The sequence below is a fragment of the Chiloscyllium punctatum genome, chromosome 37 (genome assembly GCF_047496795.1).
Source record: "Chiloscyllium punctatum isolate Juve2018m chromosome 37, sChiPun1.3, whole genome shotgun sequence".
Lineage (NCBI taxonomy): Eukaryota > Metazoa > Chordata > Chondrichthyes > Orectolobiformes > Hemiscylliidae > Chiloscyllium > Chiloscyllium punctatum.
In genome coordinates, this window is record NC_092775.1 from 20,103 (window position 1) to 39,445 (window position 19,343).

At 44.7% G+C, this 19,343-nt stretch overlaps 1 protein-coding gene across 1 annotated transcript; it reads right to left on the minus strand.

Moving 5' to 3' along the window:
* Positions 1-1,872: 1,872 nt before the first annotated feature.
* Positions 1,873-19,118, minus strand: LOC140462784 (uncharacterized). Its single transcript, XM_072556052.1, has 3 exons — positions 19,083-19,118; positions 14,959-15,065; positions 1,873-2,877 (listed from the first exon to the last, which is right to left on the minus strand). The coding sequence occupies exon 3, from the start codon at positions 2,774-2,776 to the stop codon at positions 2,006-2,008; it is 771 nt and encodes a 256-aa protein (XP_072412153.1). The 5' UTR covers positions 2,777-2,877; positions 14,959-15,065; positions 19,083-19,118; the 3' UTR covers positions 1,873-2,005.
* Positions 19,119-19,343: the final 225 nt, after the last annotated feature.

Genomic DNA, 19,343 nt, shown 5'->3' on the forward strand with positions numbered 1-19,343 from the left:
ACTGAAGTAGTGTGATGCTGGAAAAGCACAGCAGGTCAGGCAGCATCCGAGGAGCAGTAGAAGTGATGTTTCAGGCGTAAGTCCTTCACACATTCCTGATGAAGGGCTTATGCCCAAAATGTTGATTCTTCTGCTACTCAGATGCTGCCTGACCTGCTGTGCTTTTCCAGTACCACACTCTTGACTCTGATCTCCAGCATCCGCAGTCCTCACTTTCTCCTAGTCGATTTCAACCTTACTGCGAAGCCTTTTCCAAGGATGCCTGCCTTGAAGAAGTTCTCTTCCTCTCTCGACAGTACATGACTTAAAAACATCTGTGAATATGGGGATGTTGGATGATCAGCAGTTAACTGGGAATAGAATGTAGAACATTACAGTGCAGTACAGGCCCTTCGGCCCTCGATGTCCCGCTGACCTATGAAATCAATCTGAAGCCGATCTTATCTACACTATTCCGTTCTCATCCATATGCCTATCCAATGACCATTTAAATGCTCTAAAGTTGGCAAGTCTACCACTGTTGCAGGCAGTGTGCCCCTCACCCCTACTGCTCTTGAGTAAAGAAACTAATCTCTGACATTTATTCTGTATCTAACACCCCTCAATTTAAAGCTATGTCCCCTCATGCTAGCCATCGCCATGTGAGGAAAAAGGCTCTCACCATCCAACCTATCTAACCATCTGATTATCTTTTATGTCTCAATTAAGTCACCTCTCAACCATCTTCTAACAAAAACAGCCTCAAGACCTTCCCCTCATACCAGGCAACATCCTGGTAAATCTCCTTTGAACCTTTTCCAAAGCTTCCACATCCTTCCTATAAGGCGATGACCAGAACTATATGCAACTGTACTCCAAGTACAGCTGCACCAGTTTTGTACAACTGCAGCATGACCTCATGGTTCAGAAACTCAGTCCCTCTACCAATAAAAACTAACACACTGTATGCCTTCTTAACAACCCTGTCAACCTGGGTGGCAATTTTCAAGGATCTATGCAGCTAGACACAGATCTCCCTGCTCATCTACACTACCAAGAATCTTATCATTAGCCCAATACTCTGCATTCCTGTTACTCCTTCCAAAGTACTTCACCTCACACTTTTCTGCATTGAAATCCATTGGCCACCTCTCAGCCCAGCTCTGCAGCTTATCTATGTCCCTCTGTAACCTACAACATCCTTCAGCACTATCCACAACTCCACCGACCTTAGTGTCATCCGCAAATATATTAACTCATCCTTCTATGCCCTCATCTAGGTAATTTATAAATATAACAAGCAGCAGTGGCCCCAAAACACATCCTTGTGGTACCTCTCTAGTAACTGAACTCCAGGATGAATATTTCCCATCAACCAGCACCCTGTCTTCTTTCAGCTAGCCAATTTCTAATCCAAACACTAATTCACCCTCAATCCCATGCCTCCATATTTTCTGCAATAGCCTACCATGGGGAACCTTATCAAATGCCTTACTGAAATCCATACACACCCCATTGATCACTTTACCCTCAGCCACCTGTTTGGTTACTTTCTCAAAGAACTCAATAAGGTTTGTGAGGCACGACCCTCCCTTTACAAAACCGTGTTGACTATCCCTAATCAACTTATTCCTTTCTAGATGATTATAAATCCTATCTCTGATAACCACTTTACCCAAAACTGAAATAAGGCTCACTGGTCGATAATTACCAGCGTTGTCTCAATTCCCCTCCTTGAACAAGGGAACATTTTTTATCCTACAGTCTCCTGGCACTATTCCTGTAGATAATGACGACATAACTATCAAAGCCAAAGTCATAGGGTCAACAGACAAGATGAACTCAGAGAGGAGTGATGGTAACTAAATTGCATCAGAAATTAAAAAACATAAGTGGCGTGTTTAACACAAAGTTGATTTATTTGACTTTTATCTACAACATAAAACTGAGTAAGAATTTATTAACATCAGCAGAAATAGACCTCAATGAACATGGGCCATTCCTGGATGTGATTAACAGCACAACCTTACGAATTCACCGGTACGTCAGCACGGCAGCTGAGTAAATCTCTTTGACATTCAGAGCAGGTTAATGGTGGTGGGTGTTTATGTTGATGTGTCAGGAGAGTAGCTAACAGAGTGAACACCTTCCCACACTCAGGGCATGTAAACGGTCCCTCTCCAATGTGAACTCGCTGGTCTGTCAGGAAGTTGGATGAGTGAATGAATTCCTTTCCACACTTGGAGCAAATAAATAGTCTTTCCCTGGCATGAACTCGCTGGTGACTCAGCAAGCTGGAGAACTCAGTGAATTCCTTCCCACACTCAAGACAGGTCAATTGTTTCACCCTAGTGTGAACTCGTTGGTGTGTCAGCAGTCTGGATGACTGAGGGAATCCCTTCCCACACTTGGTGCAAGTGAATGGCATCTCCCCAGTGTGGCTGCGTTCATGTCTATTCAGATTAGATGAATTCCTGAACACTAACCCACAGTGAGAGCACCTGAACGGTTTCTCAGCAGTGTGAACACGTTGATGGCACTTTAGACTTCTGAAAGTTTTAAAGCACTTTTCACAGTCTTGGCATTTAAAAGGTCTTTCATCAGCATGAGCTCGCTGGTGTTGCAGCAGGTTAGAAGAATCAGAAAATTCTTCACCACACTCAGAGCAAATAAATGGTCTCTCTTCGGTGTGAGTGCGGTGGTGAGTTACCAGCTGAGATGGGTACCTAAATCGCTTTCCACAGATATCACAGTCCCATGGTTTCTCCTCACTATGGACTGCATTTTTCACTTCCATATTCAAAGTCTGATGATATTCAGGTCCTGGTGAATTGAGCGACTCCGTACTCTTGATGTGATGTTTGTTTCCAATTTCCCTATTGGAAGTCCTCCAGTAGCCTGTGAAATCAATTTAATAAAACAAAAAAAAAGTGAGCAAGCATGCACAAGACACAAAACAATTTGCAAAATAGAGCTGAATGAACCCTGTAATTTACAGGGTGGCATACTGAACTTGTCCCTAATCTTAAAAACCTCTGCTGACCAAGTGCTTATTGGACTAAGTTCTGTTCACTCATCACCCCTTTACTCACTGACCGATAGAGGCTCCAGGTTAGAAAGTTTAAAACTCTCATCCTTCCTTGCTTTCATGTCTGATCATCTCCAGCTCTGTAATTACCTCCAACCTCTTAACACTCGAAAATATCTACTGTGTGCTCATCTATTTCCCACAGTAGATTTTAATATTCCTACCATTAGTGGCTGTTCATTTAGCTGTCAAAATCACAAGCTCTGGAATTTGCACACAAAGTGTTTTTCACCTCATCTTTTCTTCTAAATCTATTTAATCAAGCTTTTGCTCACCTGCACCACTATCTACTTATATGGCTCTATGTCAAATCTTAATAAGGCTGTAAAACATTGGAGCAGAAGTAGACCATTCAGCCTTGAATCTGCTCCACCAAAGAACAAAGAAAATATACAGCCAATGAACAAGCCCTTCAGCCCTGAGCCGATCCAAATCCACTGTCTAAACCTGTTGTCCGATTCCTAAGCATTTGTATCCCTCGCAAGAACATAAGAACTAGGAGCAGGAGTAGGCCATCTGGACTTTTCAGCCTTCTCTGTCATTCAATAAAGTCATGGCTGATCTTTTCATGCCCTCAGCTTCACTTACCCACCCTCTCACCACCCTTAATTCCTTTATTGTTCAAAACATTTGATCTTAGCTTTGGAAGTATTTACTGAAGAAGCCTCAATTACTTCACTGGACAAGGAATTCCAAAGATTCACAAACCTCTGGTGAAGAAGTTCCTTCTCCATTCAGTCATAAATCTGCTCCCCCTAATTTTGAGGCTACGCCCTCTTGTCCTAGTTTCACTAACCAGTGGAAACATCCTATTTTTAATCACATGTATTCCCTTCATAATTTTATGTTTCTTTAAGAGCCCCTCATTCTTCTAAATTACAAGGAATATAATCCCAATCTATTCAGTTCTCTCCTCATAGGCCAACACTCTCAACTCTGGAATCAACCTAGTGAACCTCCGCTGAACCTCCTCTACTGCCCGTATATCCCTTCTCAAGTAAGGAGACCAAAACAGCACGCAGTACTCCAGGTGTGGCCTCACCAGCACCCAGCTGCAACATAACCTCCAGGCTTTTAAACTCAATTCCTTTAGCAATGAAGGACAAAAAACCATGTCCCTTCCTAATTACATGTCGCACCTGCAGATCAACCTTCTGTGATTCATTCACAAGGACAACCAGGCCCCATGCACAGCAGCCATGTTGCAACTTTTTACCACTCAAGTAATAGTCCTTTTTACTGATATTTCTACCAAACTGGATGACTTCACATTTATTAACATTGTATTCCATCCGTCAGACCTTTGCCCACTCACTTAAACTATATATGTTCCTTTGTATGATCAATGAGATCATGTCTGATCTTCTAATGCTCAATGCCACTTACCTGTCTTTTCACAACCCTCAACTGTGAAATACAAATGCATTACATGAAAGGTGTGATGAATACAAATTATTGTTGCTCATTTGGACATATAATCGTGCTGTCACACCACCACTGAAAGAAAATCTTGCAAGTCTGTGGTCAAGTTGAATAGAAAGCAGTTGTTCCTTTTCTTGAAGGGTCAATAACAAAGGGGCATAATTTTAATGTAAAAGGCAAGAGGTTTAGAGGGGCTAAATCTTTTTCATCTAATGCACTACATGGGAGGGTTGTTGAGGTAGGAGACCTCACAATCTTTAAAAGAAGTGTGGATAGGTAAGTGGAACTAGCACAGTAGTGTTGGTACAGGCTTGATGAGCTGTAAGGTCTCTTCTGTACTATACAATTCTATAATTACAAAACAGAAGAAGGCTATTTCACTCATTGTGCCAACGCCAGCTCTGTGCAAGAGCTATTTTTTTTATTCTCTTGCCACATTAGTTCAGTTTTGTTTTCTCTTTCGATGTTTCTTCAATTCCCTTCTGAAAGTCTTTGTTACATCAGTTCAAGCTTGAGTGCAGGTGAAGCTGCTGTGTTTATCCTCGAGTTTGGAACCAAGTCAGGCCCAGCAATTCCCAATGTAAAATTGTCAAAGTGAGGTAGATTCTAAAGTACATTGGGTTAATAAACACTGTCTACTTAATGTGAAAGAACATTGCTCTTAGAACATTATTTCTACAGTTGTTGAAGCTATGTTGTCACTGATTTTTCAAAATTGGTTCATTTTCATAGTTCTATCAGACTGGAAAGTAGCAAATATAACCTCTTATTCAAGAAGGGAGGGTTGCAGTAAATGTGAACCACAGGCCAGTTAGCTTGCTCTGTGTTGGAGATGGTGTTGGAATCGATGGTTGAGGTAGTGATAACTGTGATTTTGAGAGATGTAAATCATGCCTAACTAATTTATTGGATTTCTTCGTAGGAACACCCCAGACTGAACTCACTTATATCAAAATATACCCAAATACATCTCACACAGCCCCAAACTAAACTGTATTATCTCAAAAAATACCCAAAGCATACCAAAATAAACCTAAATACACCAAATTAACCAAAATATAGCAAACTATACGAATCAAAATAAACCAAATTATACCAAAATTAACCCCAAATAAACTCCAAATTAACCAAGCCATACCAAAATTAATCAAAATATACCAGGATTAATGAAGATATATCAAAATGAACCAACATGTAATCATGGTCTCCTTCCTATCGGAAGGTTGTGAAACCTGAAAGGGTTCAAAACAGATTTTCAAGGATGTTGCCAGGATTGGAGGATTTGAGATATCGGGAGAGGCTGAATAGGCTGGGACTGTTTTCCCTGGAGCATCGGACGCTGAGGGATGAACCTTACAGAGGTTTGTAAAATCATGAAGGGTATGGAGTGGATATATAGACAAGGTCTTTTCCCTGGGGTGGGGGTGTCCAGTACAAGAGGAGCATCGGTTTAGGATGAGAGAGGAAAGATATAGAAGGCATCTAAAGGGCAACTTTTTTAAGCAGAGGTGCATGTATGAAATGAGCTGCCAGAGGAAGTGGTAGAGGCTAGTACAATTGCAGCATTTTAAAAGTGGATGGGTATATGAATAGGAAGGGTTTAGAGAGACATGGGCCAAGTGCTGGCAAATAGGACAGATTAGGTTAGAATACTTGGACCAGCATGGACAAGTTGGACCGAAGGGTCTGTTTCTGTGCTGTACATCTCTATGACTCTAATAGCTTGGTCTGTAAATAAACAGGACGTTGACATTCTGTATTTGGACTTCCAGGAGGTATTAGATAAAGTGACACATGAAAGGTTAACCTGCAAAGAAGTGAATCGGATCCCTGTGAGTGTGGCGTTGATGATCACATTCAACAACCAAATACGTGAACAAATCAACGGCACACCCATGGGCTCACCCATCTCTGGACTCATAGCAGAAGCGGTAATGCGAAGATTAGAACAAACAGTCTTACCGCAAATTCAACCCAAACTCTGGGTCAGATATGTGGATGACACCTTTGTAATCATTAAAAACACAGAAATAGAAAACACACACCAGATCACCAACGCCACACTCACAGGAATCCGATTCACTAGAGAGGAAGAAAAGGACAACCAACTCCCATTCCTAGACGTGATGGTACAGAGAACACCGAACGGAGAATTCACCACAAAGGTATACAGGAAAGCCACACACACAGACCAAGTCCTGAACTACGAAAGCAACCACCCCAACACACACAAAAGAAGTTGCATCAAGACACTGTTCAAAAGGGCCACAACACACTGCAGTACTCCAGAACTGCAAACAGAGGAAGAAGAACACCTTTATAATGTATTCGCCAAAAACGGATACCCGCGCAATTTCATCAACAGATGCCTAAGGCAAAGACAACGGAACGAGGACATGCCGCAACCCAAAGGACTAGCCACACTACCACAAATCAAGAGCATTTCCGAACTGACAGCCAGACTACTGCGACCACGGGGACTCATAACAGCACACAAACCAACAGCCACGCTCAGACAACAACTCACCAGAATGAAGGACCCGATACCCAGCATGAGCAAAACCAATGTAGTGTACAAAATCCCATGCAAGGACTGCACAAAACACTACATAGGACAAACAGGAAGACAGCTAACGATCCACATCCATGAACACCCAACTAGCCACAAAACGACACGACCAGCTATCCTTAGTAGCCACACACGCAGATGACAAGCAACATGAATTCGACTGAGTCAACACTATTATTATAGGACAAGCCAAACAGAGAACAGCCAGGGAATTCCTAGAGGCATGGCACTCATCCAGATTCAATCAATAAGCACATCAACCTGGACCCAATATACCGACCACTGCAACGGACAGCTGGAACTGACAACCGGAAGCAGCAGGTTCAAACCACTACAAACGCCGGAGGAAAGATCACAGAAGCGCTTCACAGGAGGCTCCCAAGCACTGAGGATGTCACCTAGACAGGGGACGAAACGTCTGCAACACAAATTCCCAGCTCGGCAAACAGAACCACAACATCCTAGCCTAATCTAGTTCCATTTGCCAGCACTTGGCCCATATCTCTCTAAATCCTTCCTACTCATATACCCATCCACGTTTTAAATGCTGCAATTCTACCAGCCTCCACCACTTCCTCTGGCAGCTCATTCCATACATGCACCACCCTCTGTGTGAAACCGTTGCCCTTTAGGTTCCTACTATATCTTTTCCCTCTCACCATAAGCCTACGCTCCTCTAGTATTGGACACCCCCAGCTCAGGGAAAAGACTTTGCCTATTTATCCTATCTATGCCTCTCAATTTTATAAACCTCTATAAAGGTCACCCCTCAGCCTCCAACACTCCAGGGAAAACAGCCCCAGCCTATTCAGCCTCTCCCTTTAGCTCAAATCCTCCAAACCTGGCAACATCCTTGTAAATCTTTTCTGAACACTTTCAGGTTTCACAACATTCTTCACATTAAGTAGACAGTGTTTATAAACCCAATGTACCTTAGAATCTACCTCACTTTGACAATTTTACATTGGGAATTGCTGGGCCTGATTTGGTTCCAAACTTGATGTTAAACACAGCAACTTCACCTCCACTCAAGCTTGAACTGATATAACAAAGACTTTCAAAACGGAATTGAAGAAACCTCTAAAGAGAAAACAAAACTGAATTAATATGGCAACAGAATGAGACAATTAGCTCTTGCACAGAGCTGGCGTTGGCACGATGAGTGAATTCTATTTTATAATTATAGAATTATATAGTACGGAAGAGACCTTACAGCTCATCAAGCCTGTACCTAGCGTGGATAGGCTAGTTCCACTTGCCTATCCACGCATCTTTTAAAGATTGGGAGGTCTCCCACCTCAACAACCCTCCCATGTAGTGCATTAGATGAAAAATATTTTTCTCAAAGCCCTTCTAAACCTCTTGCCTTTTACATTAAAATTATGCCCCTTTGTTATTGACTCTTCAAGAAAAGGAACAACTGCTTTCTATTCAACTTGTCCACATCCCTCATAAACTTATACATATCTATCAGGTCTCACCTTCAACCTTCTCTGCTCCAAAGAAAATAACCCAAGCTTATCCAGTCTCTCTTCATAGCTGAAATGTTCCATCCTAGTGAATTTCTTTCACAACCCCCAAGCGCAATCATATCTTTCCTATACAGTGGTGATCAAAACTTTTCACAGTACTCAAGCTAACAAACTTCTGCACAACTCCAATGATTTCACTCACTCAAATGGGAGGAACCAATCTCTGTAACCTTAAACACCCCGATGCAAAGAGGCTTTTAATTGGCCTGTTGTTTTTTTACAAGATGTATCCAGAAGTGCTCTTACATACATTTTATTCCCCATCACCAAATCACCTGCATGTTTTTTTCCATCTATTAACCACCACCAGCAGTAAGTGACCCATGTTTCCAATTGAATTATTCACATTGCAAAGTCTGTTAAAGGCAGTGCAAACCATCAAAGTTGAGGGAGAGATAGGGAAAGGGAGAGGAAGCTAAACCAAATGGAGTGCAGAGGTGAAACCGGGAATCCATGTATACGGACTTAGATCCACAGTAGTTATTTCAACCCTAGAACAATGGAATCTCTGACAGATAAAGAAGCACTAAATGCACACCACTGCAAAAACCTCATTGCTTTCAATGTGAAAATCTCCCATTGGACCCAGCAATTAAAAATATATTGGAGACACTGGAGTCAAAGTAAAATCTCACATTTGAGCAAATACTCGGAATGCAAGGGAACATTCTGGTACAGCTGTCGATACGTGATTACATCATACCATACAAACACAGTGCATTTGGGTCTCTGCAAACCAATAGTAACCACACATTATGAAGGATTTGAAGGTCCTTGAGAAGCTGCAGAAGAAATTTACCAGGTTCAGAAAAGAATGAATGAGGATCTTTGCAAGCTGGTGTTGAAGAAAAGGGTTGCTATTAACTGAGTAAAAGAGACTAAGGGCACTTTTCGGCGATGTACATAAATTTTGGAAGACATCCACATGGTAGATAAAGAAAATCTGTTCACAATGGCTGATCATTAAAGGAGGAACAGGAGGGACATAGAACATTACAGCGCAGTACAGGCCCTTCGGCTCTCGATGTTGCGCCGACCTGTCATACCAATCTGAAGCCCATCTAACCTACACTATTCCATGTACGTCCACATGCCTGTCCAATGATGACTTAAATGTACTTAAGGTTGGCGAATCTACTACCGTTGCAGGCAAAGCATGCCATACCCTTACTACTCTCTGAGTAAAGAAACTACCTCTGACACCTGTCCTATATCTATCACCCCTCAATTTAAAGCTATGCCCCCTTGTGCTCGCCGTCCCCATACTTGGAAAAAGACTCTCCCTGTCCACCCTATCTAACCTTCTGATTATCTTATATGTCTCTATTAAGTCACCTCTCAACCTTCTGCTAACAAAAAAAGCCTCAAGTCCCTCAGCCTTTCCTCGTAAGACCTTTCCTCCAAACCAGGCAACATCCTAGTAAATCTCCCCTGTATCCTTTCCAAAGCTTCCACATCCTTCTTATAATGCGGTGACCAGAACTATACACAATACTCCAGCCGCACCAGAGTTTTGTACAGCTGTAGCATAACCTCATGGTTCCGGAACTCGATCCCTCTATTAATAAAAGCTAAAACACTGTATGCCTTCTTAACAACCCTATCAACCTGGGTGGCAACTTTCAAGGATCTGTATACATGGACACCGAGGTCTCTTTGCTCATCTACACTACCAAGAATCTTACCATTAGCCCAGTACTTTGCATTCCAGTTACGCCAAACAAAGTGAATCACCTCACACTTGTCCGCATTAAACTCCATTTGCCACCTCTCAGCCCAGCTCTGCAGCTTATCTATGTCTCTCTGTAACCTAAAACATCCTTTGTCACTATCCACAACTCCACCGACCTTAGTGTCGTCTGCAAATTTACTAACCCACCCTTCTATGCCCTCATCCAGGTCGTTTATAAAAATGACAAACAGCAGTGGACCCAACACCGACCCTTGCAGTACACCACTGGTAACTGGACTCCAGGATGAACATTGAGGAGAAAGTGAGGACTGCAGATGCTGGAGATCAGAGCTGAAAATGTGTTGCCGGAAAAGCGCAGCAGGTCAGGCAGCATCCAAGTAGCTGGAGAATCGATGTTTCGGGCATGAGCCCTTCTTCAGGAATGAGGAAAGTGTGTCCAGCAGGCTAAGATAAAAGGTAGGGAGGAGGGACTTGGGGGAGGGGCATTGGAAATGCGATAGGTGGAAGGAGGTCAAGGTGAGGGTGATAGGTCGGAGTGGGGGTGGGGGCAGAGAGGTCAGGAAGAAGATTGCAGATTAGGAAGGTGGTGCTGAGTTCGAGGGATTTGACTGAGACAAGGCGTGGGGAGGGAAAATGAGGAAACTGGAGAAATCTGAGTTCATCCCTTGTGGTTGGAGGGTTCTTCCTCCGTCGTGTTGCTATGGTCTGGCGATGGAGGAGTCCAAGGACCTGCATGTCCTTGCTGGACTGGGAGGGGGAGTTGAAGTGTTGAGCCACGGGGTGGTTGGTCCGAGTGTCCCAGAGGTGTTCTCTGAAACGTTCTGCAAGTACGCGACCTGTCTCCCCAATATAGAGGAGGCCACATCGGGTGCAGCAGATGCAATAAATGGTGTGTGTGGAGGTGCAGGTGAATTTGTGGCGGATATGAAAGGATCCCTTGGGGCCTTGGAGGGAAGTAAGGGGGGGGTGGGGGGGCGGGCGGTGGAGGGTAGGTGTGGGCGCAAATTTTGCATTACTTGCGGTTACAGGGGAAGGTGCCGGGAGTGGAGGTTGGGTTGGTGGGTGGTGTTGACCTGACGAGGGAGTCACGGAGGGAGTGGTCTTTTCGGAACGTTGATAGGGGAGGGGAGGGAAATATATCCCTGGTGGTGGGGTCCGTTTGGAGGTGGTGGAAATGACAGCGGATGATACACTACATATGGAGGTTGGTGGGGTGGTAGGTGAGGACCAGTGGGGTTCTGCCCTGGTGGCGATTGGAGGGGCGAGGCTCAAGGGCGGAGAGCGGGAAGTGGAGGAGATGCGGTGGAGTGCATCGCCGATCACGTCTGGGGGAAATTGCGGTCTTTGATTCAGGAGGCCATTTGGGTTGTATGGTATTGGAACTGGTCCTCCTGGAAGCAGATGCGGCGGAGACGAAGGAATTGGGAATATGGGATGGTGTTTTTACAGGGGGCAGGGTGGGAGGAGGTGTAGTCTCGGTAGCTGTGGGAGTCAGTCGGTTTATAGTAAATGTCTGTGTTGGTTCGGTCGCCTGAGATAGCAATGGAAAGGTCTAGGAAGGGGAGGGAGGAGTCTGAGACGATCCAGGTGAATTTAAGGTCGGGGTGGAAGGTGTTGGTAAAGTGGATGAACTGTTCAACCTCCTTGTGGGAGCACGAGGCAGCGCCGATACAGTCATCGATGTAACGGAGGAAAAGGTGGGGGGTGTGGCCAGTGTAGCTGCGGAAGATGGACTGTTCCACATATCCTACAAAGAGGCAGGCATAGCTGGGGCCCATGCCGGTGCCCATGGCTACTCCTTTGGTTTGGAGGAAGTGGGAGGATTGGAAAGAGAAGTTGTTCAGGGTGAGGACCAGTTCAGTCAGTCGAAGGAGGGTGTCAGTGGAAGGGTAGTGGAAGGGTAATGCCCCACCGAACTCATCTCTGCATACCTCGACACGGTCCTGTCCCAGTTAGTCCAAGAACTCCCCACCTACGTTCGGGACACCAACTACGCCCTCCACCTCCTCCATGATTTTCACTTCCCTGGTCCCCAGCGCCTTATCTTCACCATGGACATCCAGTCCCTGTACACCTCCATCCCCAATCATGAAGGACTCAAAGCCCACCGCGTCTTCCTTTCCCGCCGTACTAAACAGTACCCTTTGTGTCCGCCGCATCAGCTCCCAGGAGGACCAGTTTCAATACCGTACAACCCAGATGGCCTCCTGAATCAAAGACTGCAATTTCCCCCCAGACGTGATCGACGATACACTCCACCGCATCTCCTCCACTTCCCGCTCCTCCACCCTTGAGCCTCGCCCCTCCAATCACCACCAGGACAGAACCCCACTGGTCCTCACCTACCACCCCACCAACCTCCATATACATCACATCATCCGCCGTCATTTCCGCCACCTCCAAACGGACCCAACCACCAGGGATATATTTCCCTCCCCTCCCCTATCAGCGTTCCGAAAAGACCACTCCCTCCGTGACTCCCTCGTCAGGTCCACATCCCCCACCAACCCAACCTCCACTCCCAGCACCTTCCCCTGCAACCGCAAGAAATGCAAAACTTGCGCCCACACCTCCCCCCCTTACTTCCCTCCAAGGCCCCAAGGGTTCCTTCCATATCCGCCACAAATTCACCTGCACCTCCACACACATCATTTATTGCATCCGCTGCACCCAATGTGGCCTCCTCTATATTGGGGAGACAGGCCGCCTACTTGCGGAACGTTTCAGAGAACACCTCTGGGACACCCGGACCAACCAACCCAACCACCCCGTGGCTCAACACTTCAACTCCCCCTCCCACTCCACCAAGGACATGCAGGTCCTTGGACTCCTCCATCACCAGACCATAGCAACACGACGGTTGGAGGAAGAGCGCCTCATCTTCCGCCTAGGAACCCTCCAACCACAAGGGATGAACTCAGATTTCTCTAGTTTCCTCATTTCCCCTCCCCTCACATTGTCTCAGTCAAATCCCTCGAACTCAGCACCGCCTTCCTAACCTGCAATCTTCTTCCTGACCTCTCCACCCCCACCCCCACTCCGGCCTATCACTCTCACCTTGACCTCCTTCCACCTATCGCATTTCCAATGCCCCTCCCCCAAGTCCCCCCTTCCTACCTTTTATCTTAGCTTGCTGGACGCACTTTCCTCATTCCTGAAGAAGGGCTCATGCCCGAAACGTCGATTCTCCTGCTCCTTGGATGCTGCCTGACCTGCTGCGCTTTTCCAGCAACACATTTCCAGGATGAACGTTTCCCATCAACCACCACCCTCTGTCTTCTTTTAGCAAGCCACTTACTGATCCTAACTCCTATATCTCCCACAATCCCATTCCTCCCATTTCGTACAATAGCTTACTGTGGGGAACCTTATCGAACGCCTTGCTGAAATCCATATACACCACATCAACCGGTTTACTCTCATCTACCTGTTTGGTCACCTTCTCAAAGAACTCAATACGGTTTGTGAAGCACGACCTACCCTTCACAAAACCGTGCTGACTATCCCTAATCAAATTATTCTTTTCTACATGATTATAAATCCTATCTCTTATAACCTTTTTCAACAACTGAAGTAAGGCTCACTGGTCTATAATTACCTGGGGTGTCTCTACTCCCCTTCTTGAACAGGGAAACCACACTTGCTATCCTCCAGTCTTCTGGCACTATTCTTGTAGACAATGACAATTTAAAGATCAATGCCAAAGGCTCAGCAATCTCCTCCCTGGCTTCCCAGAGGATCCTAGGATAAATCTCATCCGGCCCAGGGGACTTATCTATTTTCACATTCTGCAGGATTCCTAATAACTCCTCCTTGTGAACCTCAGTCCCACCTAGTCTAGTAGCCTGTATCTCAGTATTCTCCTCGACAACATTGTCGTTTTCTAGAGTGAATACTGTTGAAAAATATTCATTTAGTGCTTCCCCTATCTCCTCTGACTCCACACACAACTTCCCACTACTATCCTTGATTGGCCCTAATCTTACTCTTGTCATTCTTTTATTCCCTAAGTACCTATAGAAAACCTTAGGGTTTACCCTGATCCTATCCGCCAACAACTTCGCATGTCTCCTCCTGGCTCTTCTGAGCTCTCTCTTTAGGTCTTTCCTGGCTACCTTGTAACCCTCAAGCGCCCTAACTGAGCCTTCACATCTCGTCCTAATATAAGTCTTCTTCTTCCTCTTGACCAGAGATTTCACTTCTTTTGTAAACCACAGCTCCCACGCTCTACAGCTTCCTCCCTGCCTGACAGGTACACACTTAACTAGGACACACAGGAGCTTTTCCTTGAATAAGCTCTACATTTCTAATGTGCCCATCCCCTGCAGTTTTCTTCCCCATCCTATGCTTCTTAAATCTTGCCTAATCACATCGTAATTGCCTTTCCCCCAGCTGTAACTCTTGCCCAGTGGTATACACCTCTCCTTTTCTATCACTAAAGTATGAGGAATAAATTCTATGCAGGACACGATATTGGTGTGGTACTTAATGATTATGCTCAAAGATTGATAAGACACTAGTACATCGATGAACACTCCCTCCAAGGTATTACTTCCCTCCTTTGATTTGTTGTCCACAATTCACTAGATGTGATCTCTCAAGAGTTTTAAACTTCAGGTCTTTCCAGTCACATTCAAACCTGAAAATGATGCCCACAGATAGAAAAATCTTTTACCTTCCACATTCAGACAATATTCAGGCCTTGATGAATCGAGTGACTTTATCAGATTTTGATATGATGTTCTGTTTGAGCTTCCTATTTGCAAATCCTCTTCTAATATCCTGTAAAATAAGTTTACAACATTCACCACAAACAATGCAAGATAGAAATTCAGGAGACACAAATATCTCTCATTGCTTGAATTTGCTAGCTGTGAATGCTTTAATCCTCTGTAAAAGGGAGTTCCCAAAATCCATTTCCAATCCAGGATAGAGATTTGCAAATTTCTCTCGTCCCCCACGATGACCATGCATGCTCTCAGATGCACATTGTCCCTTGTCATGTTCAGCAGTCCCTCAATTGAAAATGGTGTCTTCTCAGATTTAAGAGTTTCCATGGTAGGTCTTCATGTACCTGAAGAGACCAGCAGATCTTTTGGAGACATGGAGGTGGTCATCCCAGGAGGTAACATTATCTGGAGAGCTGAATTCACTTCCTTCTCTGTTGCTGGGTTTTGACAATAATTACTGGACCTCAAAAATAAAACGATTGAGGGCAGAATGGTGGACACTTTCTACGTAGACTTAGCAAAACCTTGTCAAACACTTTACTACTGTAGACTAATTAGTACGGTTAAATCACATGGGATTTAGGGTGAACTACGGTGGCTCAGTGGTTAGCACTGCTGCCTCACAGCACCAGAGTCCCAGGTTTGATTCCAGTGACTGTCTGTGTGGAGTTTGCACATTCTCCCTGTGTCTGCGTGGATTTCCACCGGGTGCTCTGGTTTCTTCCCACAGTCCAAAGATATGTAGGTCGGGTGAATTGGCCATGCTAAATTGCCCATAGCGTTAGGTGCATTGTCAGAGGGAAATGGGTCTGGGTATGTGACTCTCCAGAGGGTCAGTGTGGACTTGTTGGGCCGAAGGGCCTGTTTCCACACTGTAGAGAATCTAATCTAATAAACTTACCAACAGGATACAAAATTGGCTTGACAGTAGGAGATAGAGGGCAGGGTTGGTGGAGAGTTGTTTTTCGGACTGGAGGCCCGTGACTAGCGTGTTCCACAAGGATCGGTTCTGGATCTGCTTCTGTTTGTCATTAATATAAATTATGACACCAACATTGGTGGTATAGTGGACAGTAGAGATGATTATCTATGTTACAAACAGATCTTGATCAGATGGATCAATGGGCTGAAGAGTTGTAGATGGTGTTTAATTTGGAAAAATGTGAAGTACTACATGTTGTTAAAACAAACCAAGTAAAAGCTTGTAGGCAATGGTAGGGCACTAGGTAGTGTTGTAGTACAGAGAAACCTAGAGGTTCATGTACATGATTATTATTTGAAATTTGCATCATGTAGACATGGCTAAGAAAGTGTTTAGCATGCCTGCCTTCACTGCACAGACTCTTGAGTTTAGGAATTGGGACATCATGTTGAGGTTAAACTAGTACTCTTCTGGACTAGTCTGTACAGTTCTGGTCTTCTGTGTTACAAGAAGGATATTACTAAATTGATGAGGGTTCAGGAAAGTTCCAGAAAAATTCCAGGATGCTACCAGGAAAGGAGGATTTGAGTTATAAAAACAGGCTGGGGCATTTTTCACTGAGGTTTAGGAGGTTGAGGGGTGACCTTACAGTGGTTTATAAAATCATGAGGGTATGAATAAGGTGAGCAGCAAAGATCTTTTCCCAAGGTTGGGACAGTTCAGAACTAAAATGCATATTTTTTAAGGTGAGAGAAGATAGATCTAAAGAGGACATGATCCACATTTTTACATGCGTGGAATGAACTGCCAGAAAAAGTGTTGGATGCAGGTACAGTTGGAAATATTTAAAAGACATTTGGATAAATACATGAAACAGGAGGAATATGGGCCAGGAGCAGGCAGGTGGGACTAGTTTAGTTTGGGATTGTGTTTGGCACGGACCGAAGGGTCTGTTTTCAGGCTGTATGACTCCATGACGGTTACTTTCTCAGGAGCTATCAATCGCGAACCTTTCCCGGTTAATAGAGTCATGGAGTTGTACAGCATGGAAACAGACCTTTCGGTCAAACTTGTCCATGCCAGCCAGATATCCCAACCCAATCTAGTCCCACCTGCCAAAACCTGGCCCATACCCCTCCAAACCTTTCCTATTCATATACCCATCCAGGTGCCTTTTAAATGTTGCAATTGTACCAGGCTCCACCACTTCCTCTGGCAGCTCATTCCATACACGTACCACTCTCTGGGTGAAAAGACTGCCCCTTAGGTTTCTTTTATATCTTTCCCCTCTCACCCTAAATCTATGCCCTCTAGGTTTGGACTACTCCACCTCAGGGAAAAGACTTTGTCTATTTATCCTGTCCATGCCCCTCATGATTTTGTAAACCTCGCTAAGGTCACCTCTCAGCCTCCAACACTCCAGGGAAAACATTCCTACCCCATTCAACCTGTTCCTATAGCTCAAATCCTCCAACCCTGGAAATGTCCTTGTAAATCTTTTCTGAACCCTTTCAAATTTCACAACATCCTTCCAAAAGGAAGACGACCAAGATTGTATGCAATATTCCAACAGTGGCCTAACCAATGTCTTGTATAGCCACAACATGACCTCCCAACTCCTGTACTCAATACTCTGACCAATAAAGAAAAGCACACCAAAAGCCTCCTTCACTATCCGATCTATCTGGTACTCAACTTTCAAGGAGTATGAACCTGCACTCCAAGGTCTCTTTGTTCAGCAACACTCCCTAGGACCTTCCCATTAAGTGTATAAGTCCTGCTAAGATTTGCTTTCCCAAAATGCAGCACCTCGCATTTATCTAAATTAAACTCCATCTGGCACTTGTCAGCCCATTGACCTATTTGATCAAGTTCCTGTTGTCATCGGAGGTAACCTTCTTCGCTGTCCACTACACCTCCAATTTTGGTGTCATCTGCAAACTTACTAACTATACCTCTTATGCTCATATCCAAATCATTTATGTAAATGAAAAGTAGTGGACCCAGCACCAATCCTTGTGGCACTCCACTGGTCACAGGCCTCCAGTCTGAAAAGAAAAACCCTCCACCACCATCTTCTCTCTTCTCCCTTTAAACCAGTTCTGCATCCAAATGACTAGTTCTCCCTGTATTTCATGAGATCTAACCTTGCTAAACAGCATCCCATGGGGAACCTTGTTGAACGCCTTACTGAAGTCCATATAGATCACATCTACCACTTTGCCCTCATTAATCCTCTCTGTTACTTCCTCAAAAAATTCAATCAAGTTTGAGAGACATGATTTCCCATGCACAAAGCCATGTTGACTATCCTCCCTGGGCCTGAAGCCACCCTGACCATACTTTAACAGACTGACTAAGTTCAACCATAACAATAACCTAGCAATGGCTTTGTCACTCTACATAGGGAGCAAGAGTCTGCCCAAGGCATCATTTCCAAGTCATTTACAGTATGGAAACAGACCCTTCTGTCCAACTCCCATATCCCTCTAAACCCTTCCTATTCAGATACCCATCCAGTAGCCTTTTAAATGTGGTAACTTTACCCACCTCTACCACCTTCTCTGTCAACTCATTCCACACAAGCACCAACCTTTGTGTGAAAAAGTTATCCTTCATTGAGGCCACATGTAAAATGGAGCAGTCACAGCATCGCTGTGAATGTTAGTCTTCGGAGCACAGATCCTGTGCCATATCAGCCTCTACCAAACTTCATTTATTCCCAGCAATTTATCGGGATCATCGCTACAATATTCATGGTCTCGGAGCTATGTATTTGGAAGACACTGAGCAGTGGAAAACAATTAACACAACAAAAACAGGAATTACTGGGAAAATTGAGCAGTTCTGGCAGCATCTGTGGAGAGAAAGCAGAGTTAACATTTCGGGTCCAGTAATCCTGGCAGATCTGCTGAGCTTTGGCAGTAATTTCTGTTTTTGTTTCCGATTTGCAGCACCAGCAGTTCTTTGCTTCCTTCCCTCTCAAACATGCTCAGCACCGCTCGTGCCCCAGTTAAAAACATCCACCGCACATGCGCTCTACAGCTCCCCGTCCCCACTCAAGATGGTGATCACAAGCCGACCTCTAAACACTGGAAGCGACGTCAAACTGCAACATCAGAACTTCATGTTCGATTTGTCACATACTCAATGTGTTTACAAGCGTCTTTGAGCAGCTGCTGAGTCCAACATTTCCATTATCCCGTCGAATTCTAACCCATCTGAAGCTGAGAAGGAAACGACTCCACATCAACCAGTCTAACTCCGCGCATGCTCTTCTCCGTCTGGGTTTAGCGCTTGCGCACTGCTATTCTGTTCAGTCGCTCGGGATAGCCCTCAACGTGGAGGATCTTGGGTAATATAACCGCCATTAAACATCAAATCATTATAAACAAACCAACAAATGTT